General features: G+C 33.9%; 1 protein-coding gene across 2 annotated transcripts in view; it reads left to right on the forward strand.

The window, feature by feature from the left end:
* Window positions 1–24,878, forward strand: part of ASCC3 (activating signal cointegrator 1 complex subunit 3) — a 277,788-nt gene that overhangs the window by 161,975 nt on the left and 90,935 nt on the right. For both annotated transcript variants that reach the window (XM_035321897.1, XM_035321898.1), the window contains exons 15-17: window positions 13,593–13,784; window positions 14,112–14,336; window positions 23,769–23,888. In XM_035321897.1, the coding sequence (XP_035177788.1) occupies window positions 13,593–13,784; window positions 14,112–14,336; window positions 23,769–23,888 (537 nt within the window). The remainder of the gene's footprint in view (window positions 1–13,592; window positions 13,785–14,111; window positions 14,337–23,768; window positions 23,889–24,878) is intronic.

Genomic DNA, 24,878 nt, shown 5'->3' on the forward strand with positions numbered 1-24,878 from the left:
ATGACTGAGCTCAACCTGGGGCAGACAGGACAGAAATGCTGTAGAAGCCCCACTGCCTGATGCCTGTCCGCCATGAAGGGTGCCTGACGCCTGCTTCAGCTTTACAAAACTGCGTGTAGACAGCTACAGCGTAGGTGTCATAATCTCAGACCGAGCCCTGCTATATCAAGCCGCTGGCAGGGTGGCCTGTCTCAAATGGTGTGGCAGTCACTTTACTTTCTAGGGGCATTTCTCCACATCAGACAGCATTAGCTGGCCCTTTTATCTTCAGCTTTAGCAGGGTACAGATTAAACATATATGATGGAACTATCCAGTTATCTCAAGTGATGTCTTCTGAAAGAAGAAATGGAGCAGGAAATCTTTTCTAGGTTGTTCTCAAGATTGAAAGACTGTGCCAAAATTGTAAGTTGTCAGTCTGTTTCTATAAATCTGATTAGAAAGGCTGTCTGATGCTATCACAGAAGAGAGGCACAATAGGTTTTCCTCCAGTGAATGGTCACTGGGGATAGTGGAGATAATACCAGTGCTGTAAGTAAGCGTAGCCTCTGTGTTTCTATTCTGTGTAAAACTTCTGGGGCAAAATAATTGGCCTTTCCATATTTAGAGCTCAAAAAACAATTTTAAAATTGTCAGAAGTCCCCAAATACAGAATTAGCAGAAAGAAATACTTTGTTGAATAGCTTCAGTGGTTTAGATTGGAACTTTAAAATGTTAAATATTCTTAGATATGTAAACTAATTTCTGAAGGTGATATTATTGCCAAGTTTGCTTTTGTGATATATTTTATATTATTATTTATCTATAATATATATATTATATTATTTTTATTGATTACATTATTTTTATATATTATATAATATTTTATATTGGCTTTCAAAGTGCATGAGAAAATAAAGCAAAGCAGTAAAAGCTTTAGAAATGTTTGTCACTCTAATCTAATTAAAAGTTCATAGGGATTACATGAGTCAAAGATTCTGCTCTCCTTTTATTCTGATTTTAATTCATAATACAGTAATACCATCTTGAAACCACCGAAATCTGATATACGTGTGATAACCCTGTAGTATGTGTGTGTTACAAAACTCCACAAACTTGATGTTTGCTTTAGCACTGAACCGTGCCATTTGGTTCACTTCTGTGCCTTCTGGGAAAGTTTCTCTTCTTCCAAAGAGAAAGTTTCTCTTCTACTCTTCTTGGAAAGCTCTTAATATGCTTTGAAAGTGATTGCAGTGTGTTAGTTACAGAGCTATTTTACATGGATAGTACTAGTTTTCGCTATTCATGTAAGGAAAAAAAAACACACACCTATATTTATATATATATATTTTTACTTCAACTTCAGTTATTTTTGCCATTAAAACAGCATGGAGATATTCAGTTCTAAAATGTTATTACTTACTTCAAGCAGTAAATTACACAGATACATTAGTTTTAAGGAAAGTGGATATAGTTTAGTATTTGCTTTCCTTCTAGAGTCATGGAATCATAGAATATGTTTAGTAGGAACCCAAAAGGGTCATCGAGTTAAACTCAATGTCCTAACAGCCCAGCAAATGCTGCATTACAGATACAAATTCAAATTCTAGGTAAAGCATTTTGCAAAGCCTTTTGAGATTGGGCTGCTCTTAACAGAAGGCAAAGTTGTGAGATGAGAAATATTTTTTAGGAGATTAAATGCATGAAAGATGTAATGATTTGAACACATATGAATATTAATTATAAAGAAGACTTGATATAATTAAAAGATTTTTTAAAATGAAGCTCACAGTATGGTATTTAACACTTTGAACAGTCATTAGCACTAATGTATGCACAACAAGTAAACAGAATATGGAAACTGGAAATTAATCCAGGTTGGAGAGGGTCTGCTGAAGCAGCACAGCAACTCCCCTGTCACCTGTTTTGTGCTGCTATGCACTGCACTAAGTGAGAAAGTGGCAATCTCCTTACTTTTCCCTCCACCGTGCAGTTAATTCTCCACGGTATACTTGATATAGATGAGATATTTTCTTGAATTTCCTCTAAAATCTATGTTCTGTGTGCGCAAGACTTTTAAATTAGCTTGCTGAAGAAACTGTTTAGCTGGCTTTAGATTAACGGTGTACAGATTACATTATCTTAATAATAATGAGCTCCTCAGTTTTTACATAGGATTTCTAGTTAAGTTTACAAAGCAGATGGTTGAACTAACATTGATGCAATATTTTTTTTCTCAAAATCTGTGTAGATAGATTGTAAAAATGATTTACAGAAGAAGATAGGTGTTCCTGTGCTCAAAGATGTCAGCTGTATGTGCTAGATACATGCTTAAATTATGGTAGAAGTAGAATACAATCTCTCAAAGCCAAATTTAATTATAAATAATTGTCTCATCTCTGTGATTTTAAAACTTTACAAAGCAATTATCTTTCAGGCTTCATGAAGTATGAAACATAAAATCAGTAATTGACATAAAATAATGGAACTAAAAAGGGTAGATATGGAGAGATTTTGTTGTTGGGGTTTTACTTTTTTTTTTTTTTTTTACTTTTTAATAAAGTAAAGGAGAAAGGCATAATAAATATTAAAACCTTTTTCTTCCAAGGGATCTCATAATTTAGCACAGGTCTATTGAAATATCCCTCATTTGAACAGGATCTCATAAAATCAAGCTCTGTGGAGTGTTCCTTTCTTCAAGCAGCTGGTTTCCTCTGGTAAAAAGCCTAATAGTTGCCTCAGTTTAACTGACAATCTGTCTTTAAATTCCCAAGTCTGCTGGCCAAAAGACCGTAGTAATATAAAGCTTGTTCGTACACCACTTATTAGATGCTACTTCTGTGCCCTTTCAGGTGTGTAAAGACACTGTGTTACCTTTGAATCTGACTTTGAACAATTTTTAATAGTCCACAGGCTTCACAGTTGTACTCTGAGGTAGCAGAGATTGTGAGAGCAGCCTGCTAGCAATTTGAAATAAAATTAATGAAAAAGACAACACAGTTGTCAAAGGTGTTGATAACAAGCTGAATGCAGCATTGATCATAAGTCCTACAGATGATAGGTATCCCAATGATATGTTTTTTGTCCTGAGCATACAGTGGAAAGAAGTATGAAATGGTAAGGCAAGGAGGTAATTCTGAGATAGGTAAAGTTATGGAAATTTGATAGGGTATGCATTTGAGTCAGGATATAGGCACAATAAATAAAAATATCACAGGAAAGCAGGTCCCAGAATTTTTGGGTCTATTAATTTCTAAATAGTTTTTTTTTGTTTTTTTTTTAGTACTTAGATAATTAATTATCACTCATAATTAATCAGATGAGACTATAGGAACATATGGAAAATCATAAACATCCATTAATTTTCATTTTCTATGAAGATTTTTCAGAAGTTTTTCTTCTAAAATTTGACATTTGGTGACACTGAGCTATAACCCAAATCCTTGGAACTCTTGTAGAATAGCAAAGAGACAGGAGGAATAAAACATCTTTGGTTCTGAGAGTTGTTTAATACATTGTTAATGCACAAAAAAAGTATGCTAACCTTTTATGGGGTGCTAATTACATCATGATTTTTCTTTCATTTTTTTAATGGGTCTGGATATTGCACATGTATCATGAAAAAAAATACTTTTATCATGATGCAGATGTTCTGATGTGCTAGTTTTTTCTCATTAAAGTTGAGGTTACATAGTTCAAGTCAATTAATGAACTGAGAGTATAATTTGACTTTTTTAGTTTAGGAACTACTTTTATTCTACATTTTCTTTTATCATTTCTGCTTGATATTATGTTTATTTTTTTCCATCTTGTAGGGCAGGAGCTAGAAAAGTGAAAAGAACAAGCCACAGCACTAAAACAAAAGACAATACTTACAGTTTCTCTTTAAAAGGAAACAATTATTTTCCTGTTTTAGGATAAATTTCAGCTTTTCATGGTCCCACATACTGATGCTGGTCTAAAGTTGTTTGAAAATGCTATAGATTATTAATTCGTACTACACATTTACAATTACCTACAAAACTTTAAAGAGAAATTCCTTTCTTCTGAAGAATCCTCAATATGTCACTTTGCATAGCTGTGAAGTTGCTGTGGACTGTTATAGTTTAATTATGAAATGAGAAATACGCTTCATGTTCACATACTGATTTTATTTTCATGGCTCAGCAGAGTGGCAGTTTTGAGTATTACGGTGAAGCAAATGAGGTCTTCTCAAATATAACAAATACTTCTACAGAAACCATGCAATATCAGATTTCTGTTGAAGCAGAAATATTGAAATTTCTACACAGTTAAGCACAGCAACAAAAGGTTTAACTAAGTCTCCAGAGGATGTCAGTATTTGAACTGAAACCAGTACAAATTCATCCTTGCTGTTGCCATGCTGTCCTTGCATGTCATCAAACTCTCCCTGTGTCAATTTCTTGTCATCAAACTCTCCCTGTATCAATTTCTTTTCATTGTTCTGTGTGTTCCCTACTGGCTAGTTTTTATAACAGCAGGCTGAAAACGCCTTCTGCTGCCAGCAAAATGGACCAAGACTGATGACTCCTTCATTGCTGCAGTCCAAGTGGTTAACAAATATGGCAGCAGAGCTTCTTGTCTCAAGGGCCAGAGAAGTATAGATACTTTTCTGCATTTTATATGTTTCATACGTCTATTCCCAGGGCAAGAACAGTATGATTCTAAATTGATGAGAAAGAAAAACAAAGCTTTATATGATTTTGCATGCATTTGAAAATCCTGTTATAAAATTAATTCAATTTTAATTGATGTTCGTTTTCATGTTATTGCTAAGCTGAAATATTTTAACACTTCTGTTCACTGTAGAGTCCAGATTTACATCATACTGAAGTAGTGCAAAAAAGTCTTTGCATAATTTATATTGCATTTTCTGTAAACAATATAAATATTTTTATCATTCTACAAAACATGAAAATTAATTAGCAAATTAAATGTGTATTTTATTCTTCTTGTATTTTCACTAATTGATGGTGCTAAGCTGGGTCATTATGAACATTTCCTTTCTGAACCTAGTGCTGGTTCCCATTTGTGTTTACATAGAATTGTTTTTCATTTTAAGTTCTTAAGCCTTGTTACCTGAGTATCATTAATTCCTTCAAATGTAAGATAGACACCTCAGTCTGGCTTTATCTGAAATATTAAGTTACACTGGTCCATGTTATTAGATTCTGGTTCAAGTTGAGTTAGTGTATTATCTATACAAATAGGTGGGTTTTGTTTGTTTGATTTTCTTTTTTGATTTTTTTTTTCTTCTTTATAACAGCTAGGCATTAATTGAGATATTATGAACCTATGTCTACATCCCTAGTGACTTGTTACAAAGCCATCTTTTGTGCGTGGTCAAATTTGCATTTATTATTCTTTCATTCTTGGCTTATTTGGCTTACTCAGAAATGTAGTATTTTAGCCATACTAAGTTTTCTTAGCTTCTCTCAACACTGGCATCCATAAACACTTTTATCTTCTGTATTGCAGGTTACAGAACCGAGGAATCAAAGATTAAACATAATGTTTAACTCTTGTTCAGTGTTTTAAATCTGATTGATTGCTGTTCTTCCTCCCATAGAATCTTATTTCATTCTCCATGCACCAACTTTATTCAGTGAAAAACACAGGGGTACTGTAAAAAGATCACAATGAATAATGCAAGATGTTTCTGGACATTAATGTTCTTTAATACCACTCATCACTCCTTAATCTGCCAATTGGATGAGACACAATAGTATGCAATATATAGGTTATGATCTGTGATAATAAGGCCAGGGCAACATAAAAACACAGCAGAAATTCTGTCTTACATCTTTTCTTGTGAATCAAAGCCACAAGGATACTCTATAGGTATTTTGTGAACATATTCATTGATTGGAGCATAAAGACATGAATAATGATGATCCTACCTGTACAACTGCAAAGTACATTTTAAACCTTCATTATTTTGACAAAACCGCAGTATTGTCTATCATATAGGGAGTACAGCAAAGAATCACTGATTGCCAGATTTCAGATTCCCAACAGTTACCATTAGTGCGTGAGAAGTATTCAAGCAATAACTAATGTTTTTCTTTATTTAAGCACTTAATTCCTCACATTTGAAAGCACAAAAGTCTATTTGGTCCGTATTTACAGAATTAATTTTCATTTAAAAAGAAAAATAGCTTCCCAAGTTTTTTCTTCAAAGAATTTTTACAAACACCTACTCTGTAAAAAAGAAATATTAAAAAAAGTTAAAAAATCAAAATTTATGGCTTTGAAGAAATGACACTGTTATTTTGCTTGAATAAAAATACAGTTATGTTAGAACAAGACAGTCATAGCTTGTATATGTTTCTTGGCAGTTGTTCCTAATTGTCCGGACTTTTAATCCTTTTTTTTGTTAGTACAGTTCTGCTAATTGTGGTTTAAATACACTGAAACAGAATTCTTTGAACTCTGCAGGGATTTTCTCTGTGTTTTACAAATAACAGCAAAACAGTATGTTATATAGACCTGAAGTATTTTTAAAACTTTCACTGAAGAAGGTTAGGGTTAGCTCTGTTCTGGAGAAAATTATGTGCACATGTGTGTACGTGTAGAGAGAATTAGTGCAACAACTGAAAAACAGTCTGTGCTCCACTGAGGAGTAGGGACAGATAGATTGCTATTCTAAACAAGTATTTACAAATTATAAATTGACAGGAGACAACCCTCAATTGATAGGAACCTGCATGCACACAAAGAAGAGAAGGTTCAGAAGAAAAACAATTGTAATACTATAATAAAGAAAATTAGTCCTGAGTGACTTCTGTTCCTGATGATTTCATTCGAAGAATTGTTATCCTTACATTGATATTGATAGGATATGCTACTGAGGAATATGTTTAAGCAAAGCAGTCACTACTCTCCTTTCTTTCTCCTTCAGAGGTATTTTTAGAGCACTTTACAGAAGTTACCGAGGTGATTTCAGTAAATTGATCAGAGCAGTAACTCATAGGTTTAAACAATTCTAACTTTAATACAATGAACTTAAATCTCCAGAGGGAGACAATTAGATTATTGACTCTTCCAGGAGAATTTCAAACTGATTCACATTTGTTTGCTAGAATTACCTTCTTCAAATACTATCTTGCCAGGTACCCGCTAATTATAACTCAGTAAAAGAGTAAGTGTTGGACAGAGATATTACTTCAGGATATCTATACGAAGTTAATGGATAGATACATTTAAAAAGTGAAGGTTTAGAGAATGAGTGTGCATACTTATTAAGTAGAATAGCATATTGGCCAGCCTACCATTCACTCTACATTCAGTGATCTGCGAGGTCATGCAAGTCCTCTCCGCTGAGTAGAGCTCTTGGTAGTCTGAGTTCTCCACAGGAACCAGCTGCAGTGTGAGCAGCGATGCCAGTGCTGCTGTTCCCAGGAAAGAGCAAGAGAAGTAATGAGAGGGCATATCAACAAAGAAGCACTACCTCAAGCCAGTGTTGGGTATCTTTTTCAAAGTGACATATATAACTTTATAGAAGAGCTTCATGACATGTCATTTATATGTGATTTAGAAGGTTTTTACAGCCAGACTGTAAATAACTGCATCTTTATTTCTGTCAATATAAATCAGCCAATGAACAAATCTCCTGTCAGTTTTTAATAAATAAAATAAACTTCTCTGATTTCATTTTCTTTAAGCTATATGTAATAAATCTGTGCCCTCATTATCTTCTTCCTCCAGTTTCAATTTATTATACGATTTGCCTGCATCATGACATCATCAATGTAGGCATCTCTAACTGTTGAAGTCTATAAACTAAGTCTTCTTAAAGTAGCATTCCTTCTGTCCCTAATCGCAATGTAGTGCAGAGACCATTAATAACAGGTCAGGCAATTATAAGTTTAGGTAAATGAGTTCTTAGGAAGGGAGCTGTGTCTGGTAGAGGTCCTCTCTTTTTGTCTAGATGTCATATTTTCTGGAAGAATGAATTTGATTTTTTTCTTAACATCAGTTACATGACTTGCTATTCTAAAGCATAAACATATTTGAAAATTGTATATATTATGTTTAATATAATGTACATATAATTTACATTAAAGTAAATAATTTTTATGTTGTTTCTTAAGAGATAGGAAGTAAGACAAGATAAGGACCAATTGTTTAGTATATATTCATCACAGAAATGTAGTCAACTTTTAAATCCTTGAGGGAAAAATTCTTTGAAAAGCTAATTCTTTGCTTCTGTAATAAAATACTAATTTAATCTTGCTCCTGCTGCATAACATGACACTTCATCCTTGCCCTAGAAACAAATGCTGATAGCTTAGTTATTATGCACACAGTACAAGTTGAGTAATACAAATAAAAGTTCTAACTCATAAAAGAGAGTCTTCAGGTAAAAAATCATTGTAGCTCAGATGCATTCCTTTTTTCTCCCTTTAGACTCCAATATATTTTTCTTCAAGTTCAGTTTCTTGCATAAACTCTGGGATAGTGTTACTGCTTGTCATCATGGATTAGTATTTTCTCTCTATTTCATATATTTGTTCTAATTGTGCACATTAAAGTCATGATTCTTTTCCTGTAATAAGAAACTATTATATTTTGACTTTATACTTAAGGAGCCTGTGTGATCGATTTTTTGTCACTGTCTAAATTTTGATTTCTCCCCTTTGAAACAGCAGTTTTAAGTAATAGAATAAGATTTGTCTTGTATAGATTGATTAATATGCAATATTCAGCAGTGAATTCTGAAAAGCAAAAGTGGTGAATGCAATACTAAAGCAAAGATCATGCAATCCTGTGAGCATTTCTTTCCCTTTCTCTTGGTCCTCATATATACTGATGTTCTGATAGGATTTTTGTATCTAAGGAGCAGGAATAGGACAAGTGATGAACTCTTCAGATTGCCTTTGTTTCATTCTGCATTTGTCAGACCCTCTTCACTTACTAAATGGATGAAGACTTCTCTTATTTTACCTTAATCTCATGAGTTTTGAAAGGGAGTCAGTATTCTTTAAGTGAGGCTGGAAGAGAAGATTCAGCAGTATGATTAATTTGAATGAATAAACAAAGCTTGTGTTGCTGCAACTTTAAAAAAAATTCAGGAAGTCAGCCAGAGAATTGCATTTTCTGATGTCTTTAGGAATGTTACAAATTACTTGTTGTGGAAGTAACTGAGCTGCATTCATCATATAGTAGTAACACTAATAAAATCGCCATTCATTGAAAGCTGCAGCAAAAGATACTTTATTTTGTTTGTTTTAAATGTTTGTGATACAAGCACTCAGCAAATGAAGCTAACAAGGCCTCAAAATTAAGAGCTAGTACTTTGTAGGCTGCAAAGAGTGAAGGATGGGAATAAATTGCTCGGAATTGTTCAAACCGGTGAACAAATACGAAGGTGCATTCAGAGCAAACTGCAAGTGCCACCCTATTGTGAACTCCACAGAAGGGAAATTACAATGATGGAGTCTTACAGTCCTAAGTATGAAGTTTTGCTGTAGTTAAGGTGATTGTGAGAAAAATACTAGAATAGCCTGTGCCATTTCTTTTGCTGGAAGAAAATTCATGATAGTCAAAAACTGTTATTAGTGGAAAAAATGACCAACATTCAAAGTTGCAAACAAGTATTTTCAAAATGAAGAAGCATAAAGAAGAAATAAGTAATATATAGAAAGAAAAATAAAAACTGATTTTACCAAGTAGTGGCAATGTTAGTGCATTAATCAGAGATTAATGAAAAGACATTAACTGAAGTTTCACTTATTCATAGCTGCTTCTTGTAATCAAGCTTTATTGCTTTTTTACTTGTTTTTTAGATAAGAAAAAAATAGCTAGAAGCCTATTGAAAGTTTAATTCTTTATGGCTCATGATGTATTCAGATAAAAAGCATGCATCATATAGTCTTTACGATTAATGATACCTTTGTGACACCAGGTGCAAGTAGAAGGAAGTGTGAAGAGTTATCCCTACAGGTTGTTTAATTTTTTTTCCTGTAATGTGTGCTTCATTTCTAATTAAAATTAAAAAGTATATTCTTCTCTGTCTAATTGCAGCATTTTTAATATCTTAATCAAGAACTGCATGAAATTCAAAATTTTGAAAGGAGAATTGTAGGTGACAGCAAGCTAAACTAGGAATTTATTTAATGCATGGTATTTTAAATGCACACACACATGTAAGCAAAGGTCATAAATCTGCAGCCCTCTTGAGCAATAAGGGAGAGGAAAGAAAATCAATTCTAATCAGGCAACCAGTGCCAGACCTCATAACAACGACTTCTCCATACACCTGAGACAGTACCATTTCATATACATTTTAAGCAAAATGCTTTAGCCTGTAATAGAAAAAGATGGGGGTACTGAAACTTTTTATAGTTTCAGTTCTGTTATATAGTAATTGTTTGTTTTGTTGACTCTGAAATCATTTAATTCTGGATTTAACAGAACAGCCATGCAATTCATTTAAGTAAAATCTTAGGAGGTCTGTTTGCAAATATGCTGCCATTAATGGATATATGTTGTGTAAGAAGTTTTCCAAGCCATCACTGAGATACGTCTTTTTTTTTTTTTTTCTTACATGTTCTCAAGCGTTTGTAAAATTTGGTTACTTAGTTGTTCTTAAACTACCTTGCCTTCTATGTATGTAATTTAAAATATCCACGAATTTCTGAAAGAAAATCAAGTCAATTTCTGCACAGTTAATGGAAACATCGTTATTTTCAGGATTTTAGTTAATTATTTTATTGGATTGTCATTTGTTTTTTGCTATGTCAAAAATAAGCTTTGAGTTTTTCATTTAAAAAATTAGATGTTTTTAAAAAATACAAATGAACATTTTGATGATGAAATGAAACATACAGGTTGTTCATCTTGTATGTCTGAAAAAATTCATTTAATGCATCTCTATATTGGTTACTCCTCAGCCTGGAAGTCTAGCACATCACAGATTCAATAAGTTTTTAGACAAAACCTATGAATAATAAATATTCCAAATATATAATTTTAGAAAAACTGGTAGATTTTAAGAGCATGTAAAAATACTTTCTAAACATACAACTGTATGTATATAGTTGTAATTACATATTTTTACATGATTGATTAATCTTAAGCTTGTAAGTACTTGAGTCAGACTACTCTAGTCAGACTGCCATTGCCACATCTTAATGGCAAATCTTTCTGGCATAAAATGTTCCCTTTCCTCCTCCTTTTTTCTGATGTTCACATTCTCAAGTACCTTCCTCTGAATTAGTGATATTGTAGTTCCTTTAACTATAAACAAGCAATAGTTTCTTTCTCTATACAGCATAAGATGTTATTCTTCTACTTTCCTGTTAGTAAATTGCCCTGTCTTTCAACCACATTATACAACGTAAGCAATCAGGGTACAAACAGAATTATGTACTTTTTTAATTGTGGAGGTTTAAGTGCAGGATTTGGCTTTTTTCAGCTACAGATAATTTTTAGAGTGTAATATTTGATATTGAATAATTGTGCTTTCTGAAAAGTAGTTACATTAATACCTGTAAAATAAATGTGTGAGACCCATAAAAGCTCTACAAAAAAATGGAATTTCTGATGGTTGTCATACCACATAGGAAGATGTACTTTATTTAAGGTACAAGTTAATTTCATTGTTAAATGCTTACAGCAAGTTCTGAACGTAGTCAGGATCAATTCAAATTGCTGTGCTGCAATTATTCTTAGCTTTCCAACTGAAATGAATTTTCCACATGCCTTTCTTCTGAGGGATTTGTTGCTGATACAATATCAGTGCAGTCCTTGGTGCATTTGTGTTCTTTATGAAGTATTTCTTTTCATTCTCTGGCTCATAAAACAATGGTACATGAACTGCACAACCACTTTCTCAACTTCTTTTTTATTCATTTTTACACACTGCAGCGCAAATTAAATTTGCCAAAAATTCTTGTGTAGTTAAAAGCTGAATTTGAGTTCCTTAAATGAACAGTAAATAATTACAGCTAAAGCAGAAAAGATCAGATATTGAGAAATTGGATAATTATGAAGCTAAGAAAATGTTTTTCCTACAGTATTTTTCTTTTCATGTCCTCTTTTATAATTGCATTCCCATCTCCTTATTTATTTCTGTGTTTGCAGAGATTTATTGTTCATGTTTGGCAGTATGCCAGTAATATGAACCATATTTTTCTTTACTTTACCCACTCGGTATCCCTTAAGTCAACTTTCAGTGGCTGTGTGTCAGGTACTAGTAAATATACAGTCTGAAAAAAACAAAACAACACAAAAAAAATAATAATTTGATCTAGAAATAATTTACTATAATATACAGGGCTGAAAGTACAGTGCCACAGTTAAAATACCCTTAAATGTTCTGTGGTCTATAGAAAAGTACCGATTCTCTGTTGGCAATGATAATAAAGAAATCTATTTTAGGGAAAGATCAGAGTCGTCATTACCACAGCCCCCCTGGTGTCAAAACCAGCAGTGATCTGTTTTGGAAGGTAGTGGTATTCAAAAGAGAGGGGAGGAAAATCAGTAGTTTTTGTGGCAAATCAGTACATTGAAACGTGAAAATCTGAGGGACCGGTAGCCAGGGCCTAGGGTAAAAAGAGTTTTCATAAAGCATGCTTTGTGACATTATAGTTAAGCTCATATGAGCTTGGTTGAAGCTCCTTTATTCCAGTTTACACCAGGACTGTTCTGCCTTTCCTCCTGTCATCATAGTTATAATGAAAGAGCTGTACATTTTGTGGTACTTGAGCTTTAGCCTAAACTCATGTTTCTGAAAAGAAATAGAGTGGTTCCCATCGGGCTAAAATGGCAGGAGCTCTAGAGGTTTGGGTTTCCTGTTTAAATGGCTGGGTTTCTTTTTTCCTTCCCTGTTGTTTCTGGAAGACACGCTCCAAAGCAATTCAAGTTTCAGGTTTTAGTGTTTGGAAGGGATATTAGCTTTTCTTAACTTTGTTCCCTATTCAGTTTAGGGGAAGCATGGTAAAGCTAGCACCCAGAAATAAGGAGACATTCTTATGGGGGTCTTACTTGGAGGGAGTTTGGAAGACCTGTGATTTTTGCAAACTGAGATCCCAGCCTCCTGTGCATCGGAGGATGTAAATGTAAAAATGAGGAGTAGGCGAACAGTTTGGTTACGTACTGTGAACTTCTTAATCCACACTGTACCAAGATGATGCAATGGCTGGAGGTGGGAAGGGTATCCCTTCGTTAATGTTAGGTATGGTTTGTGGCCTGCTATTTAAGCCTGTTCTAGCTGCTTGCATAGTCTGAGAGAGTTTATTTTAAGTAAAAGAAGTACGTGAATTGTCTGTTTTCAGTGTTCATGCTGGTTACCCTAAATATGGGTCTCGGTTTACATGAAGCTCTATATTTTAAATAGTATTCTTTTGAACAATGAGGTATATATTCTTTGGAAAGTAAGAATAAAATTCAAGTTATAGCAAATTGTGAGGTATTGGTGCTGACAAAAAGCTTGACATTAATAGAAATAGTTCCTTTAGTTCCTTTCATATGACTCATAATAATATTCTTTTGTTTCCTTTTTTTTTCTTTCTTTTTTTTTTTTTTTAAATACAGGTCTTCTTGTACTGTAATTGGAAGTGAATTTAATTTTTATGCATGTCCATTCTAGGTACAGAGATCCAGAAATAAGCAGTTACGTGAGCTGTTTCCAGATGGATTTAGCATTCATCATGCAGGAATGCTGCGGCAAGACAGAAGTTTGGTTGAAAACTTGTTTTCTAATGGACATATCAAAGTCCTAGTTTGTACAGCTACACTTGCCTGGGGTGTCAATCTTCCTGCTCATGCTGTTGTCATTAAGGTAAGAGACGATATACTCTGCACATGGTTATCTGTCTTAAAAGAAAACTGTAAAGAAGCATAGATAGCAAGATCTTTATTGTGGGTTTGGGGGCTGGAAGGGAAATGTCTGATTGACTTGAAATGTTATTTATATCTCATTAAACTGATTCTCACCAGTGGGAGTCTAGTTTGTATAGTAAAGATTTAAATATATCAAAGATTATGAGAGGATTAGTTAAAGTACACTTCTGAAATCATGCTGTATTTGCCTAATTTCAGTATTCAGCTCATCAGGATTATATTCGTGTGTATTTATGTTAATTTTTATTAACTTTTCCTCAACCAGGGAACACAAATATATGCTGCAAAAAGAGGCTCCTTTGTTGACCTTGGAATTCTAGATGTCATGCAGATATTTGGTCGAGCCGGACGGCCTCAGTTTGACAAATTCGGAGAAGGCATCATTATTACAACTCATGATAAACTCAGTCATTACCTGACTCTTCTTACTCAGCAGAATCCAATTGAAAGCCAGTTTCTTGAAAGTCTTGCAGACAACCTAAATGCAGAGGTAACTTCTGAATTATTTAGCACAACTAGCAACTCTAACAGGAATAATATTATTTGAAAAAAAATGCATTATTTTCACACATAAAATATCTAAAATGGAATTTTCATATATTACTGTGAGTCTTTAAGTGTATATTTTAAAGAGGAATGAACTGTTAAACATGAAAATATTGCCGGCCTCATACAAAAGGTAATAGATAATAGAACTAGTATGGACGGTCAAATATCATTAAGATAAAGCTGTAGAAACACCTAGCATTTACATTTAATCAGAAGTGCCTTATTAGAATTTAAGCAGTAAGTATTCTGCATAACTGCAAATTGAAATCTTCAAGAAATTAAAGCATATCTTTATATAAACTCACTTCATTTTGTTGACCGCATTATATGAAGAGAATAATGTACTTGGCATACACTCTTCTCTTTGGTCTCAGTTGCACAGTGTTAATTACAACTGCTTTATTATAAATTGCAAGTTCTCAGTTTACTTGAGGTTCAAAGAAAACACATCCGAAGATGTAAAGATCTGTGCTTAGACTGAGAGTACTGATCTCCATTACATTAAAACTATTCAAATGCTATCTAGTGTAATAACCAGTTAAAAATCTGTATATACATAAGCACACACACTTTTTTAAAAGGAGACTTCAGAAATTTAAACATGGTTAAATGAAGAAAAGAATGTTGTTTTACAAACACGCTTAGGGTTTCTTCAATAAAAGTAAAGGAGTTCAGCTAGACTGAAATGTCCAGTGACATCTTAAAAGTGTTTATGATTCTTAAAGATGTAAAATTTGTTTGGTCTATTAGTGATGGTCTTGCCATTTTAAGGTGCTTATTCTGTTTTATCTATATAATTCTAGTATATTTTGGTATTTTTTTCTGCCTTTTCATCACTTTAAAGCATTTCGGTTATTCAATCATGAATAATAATTTTAAAAGGAAATTCTGGAAGGGAGCAGAAATGGATGCGGTGACCTTTTAGAATGTCAAGATTCATCCCTTGATTCTTCTTTAAAAATGACTACGTTTGATCATTCACCTTTAAAAAAAATCTTTTAAGGTTTCTTGTAAGTTATTGGTTCAGTTCCTGTTAATAGGAAAATTCTGTGTTCAAGTATTCTCCCTGTGTTGAAGTTCTGTCACACATCAGAACTAGAATAAGGTTTAGCTGTGATGCAAATATTTCCTCACAGCTATTCCTCTTTAACTCAAGTTTCTGAAGTGGTCTGAGTACATACAGTCAGGGAGAGAGAAATTAAACTCTCCCAGCACATGGGATCCAAATGTGAGGAAAAGGAGCCATTTGCAATTTTCCCAACCCTCTTCATCACATTAGTAATAATAGCTTAAATCCTAAAGTTGGTTGTGAAAGCCAGGATTGCTTGCACTTACTGTTCAGCACCCTAAAAATCAGGAGGGATAGGTTTGGTCCTAAGTCATAAGATATCTCCAGATCTAGGCTTCCTCTTTAGTGAGTGAGACACAAGGTACATTGTTTTTATTTTTTTATTTTATTTTATTTTATTTTATTTTATTTTATTTTATTTTTTTTACTTCTTTATACTCTCTCTCCGAAGTATTTCGAGTACCTAACTTGAGGTATGCTTCTTACAAGAGTAAGTTCCTTCAGTTAAGTAAAATGAGTGTGGTTCCACACATACCGCTTGTTTTGTACCTTAATGAAAACTGAAATTTGGACAAATAGAACAGAATCTAATCTATTACCTATGATGAGCTATAAACAAATGTATTTCTTATTATTTAGAATACTTTTTCCTTTATCTCTATCTGAAAGTTAGTCAAAACTTCTTGTTCAGAGAACATACTAGCTTAATAGAGTAACTTTTGCTGATAGTCTGTACAATTCAGTAAGGTGTGCAGTATCACGACTTCAAAAGTCAGAAGTATTGCACCTCTGGATATCAGAGTTGAAAAAAATGTGATCACTTTGAAAAGTCCTTTTATTCTGGGAAATCTCTTAACTGCAGCATGTATGGTGCAAGATCCTGGGATGAAATATTTCCATTTGTGTTTGAATCATATCTTGCATGCCCATCATGAAGGTATTCACAGTAAAACGGAGTTCTAAACAGAGCACAAATACATAAGTAGAGGAAAGAGCTTTTCAGTGGACTTCACATACTTTCTGATGAAGGATGAAAGAGTTGAATGTTCTTTCCTTCACAACAAAGGATTCATTTTCTGTGGCTTTTTTATTATTATTATTATTATTTTATTTTAATGGTGGAACTTTAGTCCTCCCACCTGCCAGGTCAGTGTAGAATTGCAAAAACAGTTTGCAATAAGCGCCTTTTGAGAAGTGGGACAGTGTAGATCTCTATGATTGACTTATAGTAAAAAAAAAAAATAAAAATAATTTTAAAAAATGGCATAGCTGTACACTGCTGTTTTTTCAGGTATGTTCTGTGTTGCTCCAAATTGTCTAGAAGCTATGTGAATGTGCTGGTGTGCCTAGCTGAAATACGTAAGGAATCTCTTGTATTTGTTCCACAGAGCTCCAGCAGAAAAGCTAGGTTTTTTTTGGTTGGTTGGTTGGTTTGTGTGTGTGCGTGTACAGAAAAGTCTGTATTGACATACTTTAAAACATCTTGGCTGTTTAGTTTAGCAAAAGAAAGTTTAAAAGGAAGTACAAAAGCTCTCTCACTAGTTGGGAACTAAAGCTAAAAGAAAGAAAAAAAGATAATTTTGACCAATATTGGAAGAAGAATGAGTTGCCCTGTGATCTGGAACAGCTCTCCTTTTAGGAGTACTGGAGATAAAAGAAGTCTGCTTTCTAATGTGGTGAAGATGGTGTTTATATAATGCAGAGTTTATATGATATAGATTGCATTTGAGGAAAAGAAGATTTGACTTGAAACACGAGTTTCAGTACTGTTTCTTTCCTCTCAGCTGGTAATTCTTCATTACAGTATAAGATATTAGCTATTAATTTCCAGCATATGATATTCTGGAGAAGGAAGAAGGGAGGGTGCTTTTAATGGGCAACATGTTGCTCCTCTAATTTGAGCTGTAGTTCCAAAATGCACAATTTTTCCAGCAATTCCAGAAATCACAGGGGACTATTGTATGGCAGCTTAAGGGAAATGTTCTTGTTTGTTTGTTTGTTTGTTTATTTTCTTAGACTGCAAGTGAATTTACATTCATTGAACTTTCTACATAGAAGAAAAAAAAAAATCATAGAATGGTTTGGGCTGGAAGGAACCTTAAAGCCCATCCAGTTCCAACCCCCTTGCCTTGGGCAGGGACACCTGCCACATGGCCAGGTTACTCAATGCCCCATCCAACCTGATCTTGAACACATTCTGGGAGGAACCTGTTCCAGTGCCTTACCACCCTCATAGTGAAGAATTTCCTCCTTTTATCCTTTTATCTACCCTCTTTTAGTTCAAACCCATTACTCCTTGTAATGTATGTCACTACACTCCCTGGCAAAGAGTCCTTCCAGTCTCTCTTGTGGGCACTCTTTAAATATTGGAAGGCCACTATAAGGTGTCCCCAAAGCCTTCTTCTCCAGGATGAACTTTCTTGATGTGTCCTTTGATCACCCTCATGGCCATCTGGACCCATTGTAACAGGTTCATGTCCTTCTTACGTTGGGGACCCCAGAGCTGAACACAATACTCCAGGTCGGGTCTCATAAGAGCAGAGTGGGAGAATCACCTCCCTTGACCTGCTGACCACACTTCATTTGATGCAGCTAAGGATGTTTGTGGTTGGCTTTCTGGGCTGCAAGAGCACATTGCTGGCTCATGTGCTTTTCATGAACCAACACCCCCGAGGTCCTTCTCATCAAAGCTGCTCTCAGTCCATTTTCCACCCCGCCTGTAATTGTGCTTGGCATTGCCCTGACCCAGATACGGGACCTTGCACCTGGCCTTGTTGAACCTCATGAGGTTTGCAAATGCCCACCCCTCGAGCCTATCCAGGTCCCTCTTGATGGTATCCCTTCCCTCCAGAATGCCAACCATGCCACACAGCTTGGTGTCATCCACAGACTTGCTAAGGCTGCACTCAATCCCACTGTCCATGTCACTGACACAGATGTTAAATAATAATAGTCCCAATACAGACCCAGACTACTCATCACTGGTCTCCAACTGGATGTTGAGCCATTGACCACAACTCTTTCAGTGATACCAGCCAATTTCTTATCCACCAAATGGTCCCTCCATCAAATGTAATAGTACTCTGAAAAAATATTGCTAGTACACACTGCATAAATAATTTGGTTACATTGAAGCTGTAGCCTTAGAAAGTCAATCCTCCTGTCCTATCAAAATAGTAGAAGTGAAGAAGGAAAAAATAGTTTCATAGTGGGTATCTATCTACATTTATCCAAAGATACATAGAAAATATATGGTGTGCAATATAATAAAAAGTACTTACAACTTCAGCAGTTTTACCACGGGATTTGGGGATTTTGGAGAAAAGTGTATAAAACTGACTAGTATAGACAGAAAATTCAATTTTGAGTTAAAAAAATAACAAATACTCCTGTATGAAATGTAAACACATAAATATATAAAATTGATCAAAAAACAAACTGTTATGGTTAGATGCCAGAATAAAATAATATAGATGATTATGTTATTATTGTCCAAGCCACAGTTGTGAGCAGAAAAAAAAAAAAAAAAAAACTATATTCTGTACTTTTTTAAAGATCAACTGTTTGTTTTTAGACTTTATGCAATGGTAGTGTTATCTGAAAACAGTAGTGTACTCATGGCTTTGAATTAGTGTAGATCCTGTGGCTGAAGTGCAGTTTAAAGCAGGTAAAGATGCAGGCGGAATTTTGTTGATCACAGTGGTAAATGGTTTTCAGTAAAAATAGCGATGGAAAATTCTGAAAAGCATTAGGGTAAAAAGTGCATGAAACTTTGTTTTGTTGTTTGATATGAGTGATACAATGACTTTTTATGTTAGGGGTTTTTTGTTGTTGTTGTTTGCTTGTTTATTTTGAAAGTAACTTCATTTATTTTTATTTAGTATCAGCTTAAATTTATATATATGATGATTTGATCCAAATTATTGCAATCACCTGAGAAGGACAGGTGTTTTGAAAATCATTCTGATTTAGCTGGAGATGACTATTCCCTAGTGTTCAGCATTCTGAAAAAGTAAATACGTTTTAAAACATATGCCATCATATTGATCAATAGGTAGTCACAGGAAGCACATTAGTTTGGGTCATATTTTATAGACACTGTCCATTTGTCAGTAACAATAGCACTATATGGAGACTAATTTTATGTTGTTGACATAAATTACAGAAAAGTAGACAGGAAGCTGATGTCCACTGGCATCTTTGCGGTAACAGAGCCTTTCATTAGCACCAGCAGATCTGCACTGGTATAAAAAATATTACACATTTAGGAAGAAATCTGTTTTTGTTATAAACTTCAGGAAATCCAAATGCACCGAATGCTCATGCTGTAATTATAAAGAGAAACCAAATAAAGGCCAGAAGCACTGCTGAATTCTTTAAATTCTTAATTTATTATAAGCAGATCAATAGCTGAGAGAAGAACTAGTAAAATGAAGGCAGCAGTTGGAAATATGAAAAAGCTCCATGCTTTCAAAAGCATATGAAGTTGCTTTTATGTAGATCAGGTCTCTTGCCAGAAATGGGTAGCAGCTAAGAATGAGGCAATGGTTCAGCTATCTGGTGTAATGTACTATGTAATCCTAGCCACACAATCACAAAGTGGAATCTAGAGCCTTGAATTGTGTACCTGCTTATATGGTGCAGGAAGAAAATTTGGGTAATGCTGGGGAAAATAAATAAATAAATAAATAAATATTTAAAAAATTCCCCTTTCAAAATGAATTCTGTAAAAGCAGGACATTTTCAAAGAAGTGTTGGACAAAGGAATAGATAGCTTATGTGGAAAAATATCAAAGACATACCTCCATAGTTCAGATAAGAACAAAAACAAATGGGATATAGTGTGATGGAGTTTTGTACTTTTTGATTGAGCTTTTCCTGGGACAAGAACCAGGAAATGTTTGCTGAGATGGCAAGTTCAGAAAATGCAAAAGGATGCCAATGGGACAGTTAGGCCATGTAACTCCTTGCTGCAGGAAGCTGTGTAAAAGGTAGTGTAGTTCAAAAACTATACAAACATTGACTAAAAATCCATTGAAAGCTATTAAATGCACTTTAAGTGAAGACCTTGAAATGCAGTAGTTTAAGAATTCGAGAGAAATTTATATGGTGCTTGCTTCTTACTAGCTAACAGCAGATGATGAAGGGCAATCTTGGAGACAGAATGCTGACCTCAAAGGACCGTTATATTTATTCCTAGGAAACTACTCTGAGGCAGTGGGAAAAGATGAAGTATACCCAACTTCACTGAGTTGACACCAAAATTAAGACTTTGAACATGTACTTCAGCATCTCTATCCACTGAGAATTCTTTCCTGTGGATTTGTTTGGGGTTTTGGTTTGTGTTTTTCTTTTTTTGTGTGTCTGTGTTATTTGTTTTTTCTTCTAAAAATGAGCAGAAGAGGAGTAAAGGGTCAGTGATTCTCAGTGTAGGCATGGAGATACCTTCTTCCTTTTCTACCAGTGTTATTGCACTAGGCATACTGGAAGGAAAAAGAAGTGGTTAGGGTGCTTTATTGAGAGGAGAGAGTCCTGGGTCAGTTGACCAGCTGGCAAACAGATAATACCTACAGCTGTATTTTTTTTGGAAATACAGGAAGAAAGATAAGATGCAGGGGATGTGGTTTAATTAGACCATAAACTTTAACTTATCTGGGAACTATCATCAATAGCTCATACAGTGCAGGTCACCATTCCTTCCCTAATTGTTTCCACCTGATAAAGCCCTCCCTGACATCCACAGCTGGACCCCAGCTTGTTTCTGGGACCCGCCTTTCCCTAAAGAGCTAGAAACAGGAGAGTATTTGCAATGCTGGACAGTACCTTTCCCAGGGGATGTGTTTTTCCTTGCATTTATTTACAAAATTGTTATGAAGTCAGGAGGATAAGGTCGTGCCTTGTTTAGGGTGGACCAAACCTCCTAATCTATTTTTTTGTGTTCCTCAAGTTAAAGCCTACCTGTCTTGGTGCAATCTGAAGGTAATAGAGTAGGCAGCTATTTGGTTATCAGAAAAGACACAGGTTTCTTTCAAAGCCTTTCCAAAAATACTACTCAGGAGTTCAGTGACTAAATAGCTAATCTGAGTGTGATGCAAAGTGTAGGCTTAGGAGAGCAGAAGTTTTGTTCCCAGGGTGTCCAGGGCCCTGGGAACTGTCCTGACCTGCACGAGACCAACAACCTCATCTGTGACAACCATTTGCAAGCAAAGGTTTGTGATAACTAACACAATCAAACCATACAAATTCAAAGTGGAAAGTATTTCGGTTCATTGATTATTCTGTATATAAATTCATACCTACTGTATGGTTTAGGTAACACTGAAAAATTAAGAATTCTTTAAAAAAAAGTCTTTAACAAAGAATCACCTTATCCATTTATTGATTTTATGAATGCTAAATATCTTAGAACTTCAGAGGTCTCCTAATCTTGTAAATCATTTATTTTAAAATCACTCGTGTGTTTGCATTAAGATTACTTCCCTGTCACACAGTTTTAAAACAAAGGTACACGTTTTCAAATAATCCACAAAAGCTTTACTTGAACGCTAGATGGCAGCAAATATTTAGAAGTAGATTATTTTTTCCTCTCAGAGTAGTATTCAGTGACTGTTTTTTAAAGTTGGGGGAGGAAGAAAAGTGCACTATTTTATTTCAGTGCCATATCAGTGCCAACAGCATTTTGTAATCATATTTTTTCTCATTTCTACTTTTAACTGTGTAAATATTAAATTTGTAAATAATAAAATGAGATATTTAAAGAAATGAGGGAAAAATATATATTTGAATTGTCAGGTTTCCCCATCTTCTATAATGAGAATTTTATCTTTTCTTGTTTGTGAAAGCAGTTGTTTGACAGAAACTGTTGCTATTGTACAATGTTCTTATGCTATTTCAAGTTGTGCACTGAAAGATATTTGAATCATGGAAAGAAATCAAATGCTGAAATTAACCTGGGTAGCAATCTGACTAATAATGTGCAGGGTTTATTAAATGTCTTACCAGTAGTAGTCTATGAAAAGCTAGATGTTTAATAATGTCTTTTTTAGTTACTGCAGTGCATTATGTAGCTATCTAATTAGAAAAACGACAGAATGGGTCTTCCCCTGACCTCTTATTGTGTTGAACAAAACAACACTTCAGAAATGTGTGAGACAAGCTTTCAATGACTCCCAAGTCATTGAAATCAACAAGGTTTTAAGTTATTTTAACTGAGTTTTCATTACTGTTTTTGAATAGTAAGTAGTTACATTATTTTAAAAAGTATCTATATTATTATTGAGGTCTAGATGTTTGGATCTGAACATGGGTATGAAATCACTTACTGTTGCATAGAGTTTTTTAGTTTTTCCAAGTCAAGAGGAATGTTTACATGAAATCCAAACACCAACAAAACAAAAATAACAGTAAAAAGTATATAATAATAACAGATCACAAAATTTCAGCAGGAGGGATTTTTCATGTTTTACAGAACCAGCCACAACCAAAAAATATTTGTTAATGGAGCATACGATAAATATTAAATTCTCCTGCTAAAATCAGGTGAACTGGAATAAGCAGTAAACTGCTTATCATTAATGTAACTAACAGAAAATAGAATTAAAGTTGTCATGTAAAAATGTGTGTAGTAAGTAATTTGATAAAACAACTACAGAATCATCAAAAGAAGTTAATGAATAAAAAAACTGTTCTCATATTCTCTCATTTGGCCTTGAAAAATACAGAAATATATTTGTGTGTATTACCTATTCAATTTTGTTATGTTTTGATATAAGAAAAAAAATATAGCAGGCACCTGTATGTTTGACATGCCAGATTCAAAAAGAACAGACCTTTTTAAAGAACTGTGTATAAACAGATGGCTGAACACAGGGGTATGATGAAGAAAATCCTAAAGAATCATCAGGATGACTTGGGTTAGGACCAGAAAGTGTGTTTAGATTCGTATGAAAGTTAATGTTTTAACTGTAGTTTTTTTTAAAAGGTGTTCTTTAAATTACCCTGATCATATTTACTCAAGAATTAAGGTTTTTTTTTCTCTGTAATAAGCTAGCTCAGTATTTTATAAATATCATAAGAAGTAGAAAATATCATGTGAGCTACTATCTGCTGTTATTAGATGTTCATAAGATGCAGATGTATAAATGGTTCAAGATAATGTTCTATGCTTATTTTAATATAATTCCTGTTGGAAACATACTGACACTATCTTTAAAGCTAATGCACTGAATTCAGTATGTTTTCAGCCAAATATTTACATTCAGCTGTAATATATACATTTAATTTTGTCTCTTTTCCTATTTTCAGATTGCTCTTGGAACAGTAACTAATGTGGAAGAAGCAGTAAAGTGGATAAGTTACACTTATCTTTATGTACGGATGAGAGCAAATCCATTAGTATATGGCATCAGTCACAAAGCTTATCAGGTATAAAATGCGTTTTAAAAAAAAAAATCTGTAACCTGTTCTGGGTCTGTAATCCTTCCCTGATGTGAGGATAAATATTTGCTATTTCTACTTACCTGACATCAGCAATTCTTTTAAAGTGTTTAGGAAAAGATATTTTTTGCAGCAGAGTACTTTTACCACTAAATTAAGAGGTCCCTTCTGTTCACATAAAATACATTTTAACTGGTCAAGCAATGCTTTAGAGGATGACATTCATTTTTATCAGATAGTCTCTGTTAAGTTGGCCGACTGTCAGTGTTTCAGTATTGTAGACTAAATATAAATGATATAATAACGTTTTCTTGAGTTGCTTGTGTTTTTTTTTTTCATTGTCATATTCTGTTTCAGAATATTTCATCCCATGACATCTTCTCAATTTTATTTTTTTTCTTGTAATTTAATAATTGTAAGATCTGTTACTGATTTATTTTCATTTTTTATTTGCTTATTTAGAAGTGTTCTATGCATTGATATAAATCAGAACACAGTTACGTAAGATTTTTTTTTTCAAGTTCAGTTAATTCTCTAATTTTTAGGAACTTGCGTAGTTTATAGATTATCTAAATATATTTTTTTTTCTCCTGTATAGCTAGTTAAAAGCATTTAATGTTATAATGGTTTGGACACAGGTAATTTGAGTGTAGTGCAGATGAAACTCACAAGTACATAGTAACTGCAGTTTATTTCACATGTCCTGAATCTGTTTTGTGACTTAATAATTTATCATGATATTGTGAGCAACTGCTGTTTCAGTCATTGTAACATGTATAGATATATACTTAGAGATTTTTCAGATAGTTTTTGTGGCTGATAGCAGAATTTAGAGTGGAAGTAGGTAGTCTGTGGTTTAAGCAAGCTTCTGTATATACCTTTAGACCTTCTCTGGTCATCTCAAATCTGTTTTCTACAAAACAGCCATATAGTACGTTGCTATATGTTAATTTAACACTATCCAAAATCACAAATTAA

Source organism: Oxyura jamaicensis, chromosome 3 (assembly GCF_011077185.1).
Source record: "Oxyura jamaicensis isolate SHBP4307 breed ruddy duck chromosome 3, BPBGC_Ojam_1.0, whole genome shotgun sequence".
Taxonomy (NCBI): Eukaryota; Metazoa; Chordata; class Aves; order Anseriformes; family Anatidae; genus Oxyura; species Oxyura jamaicensis.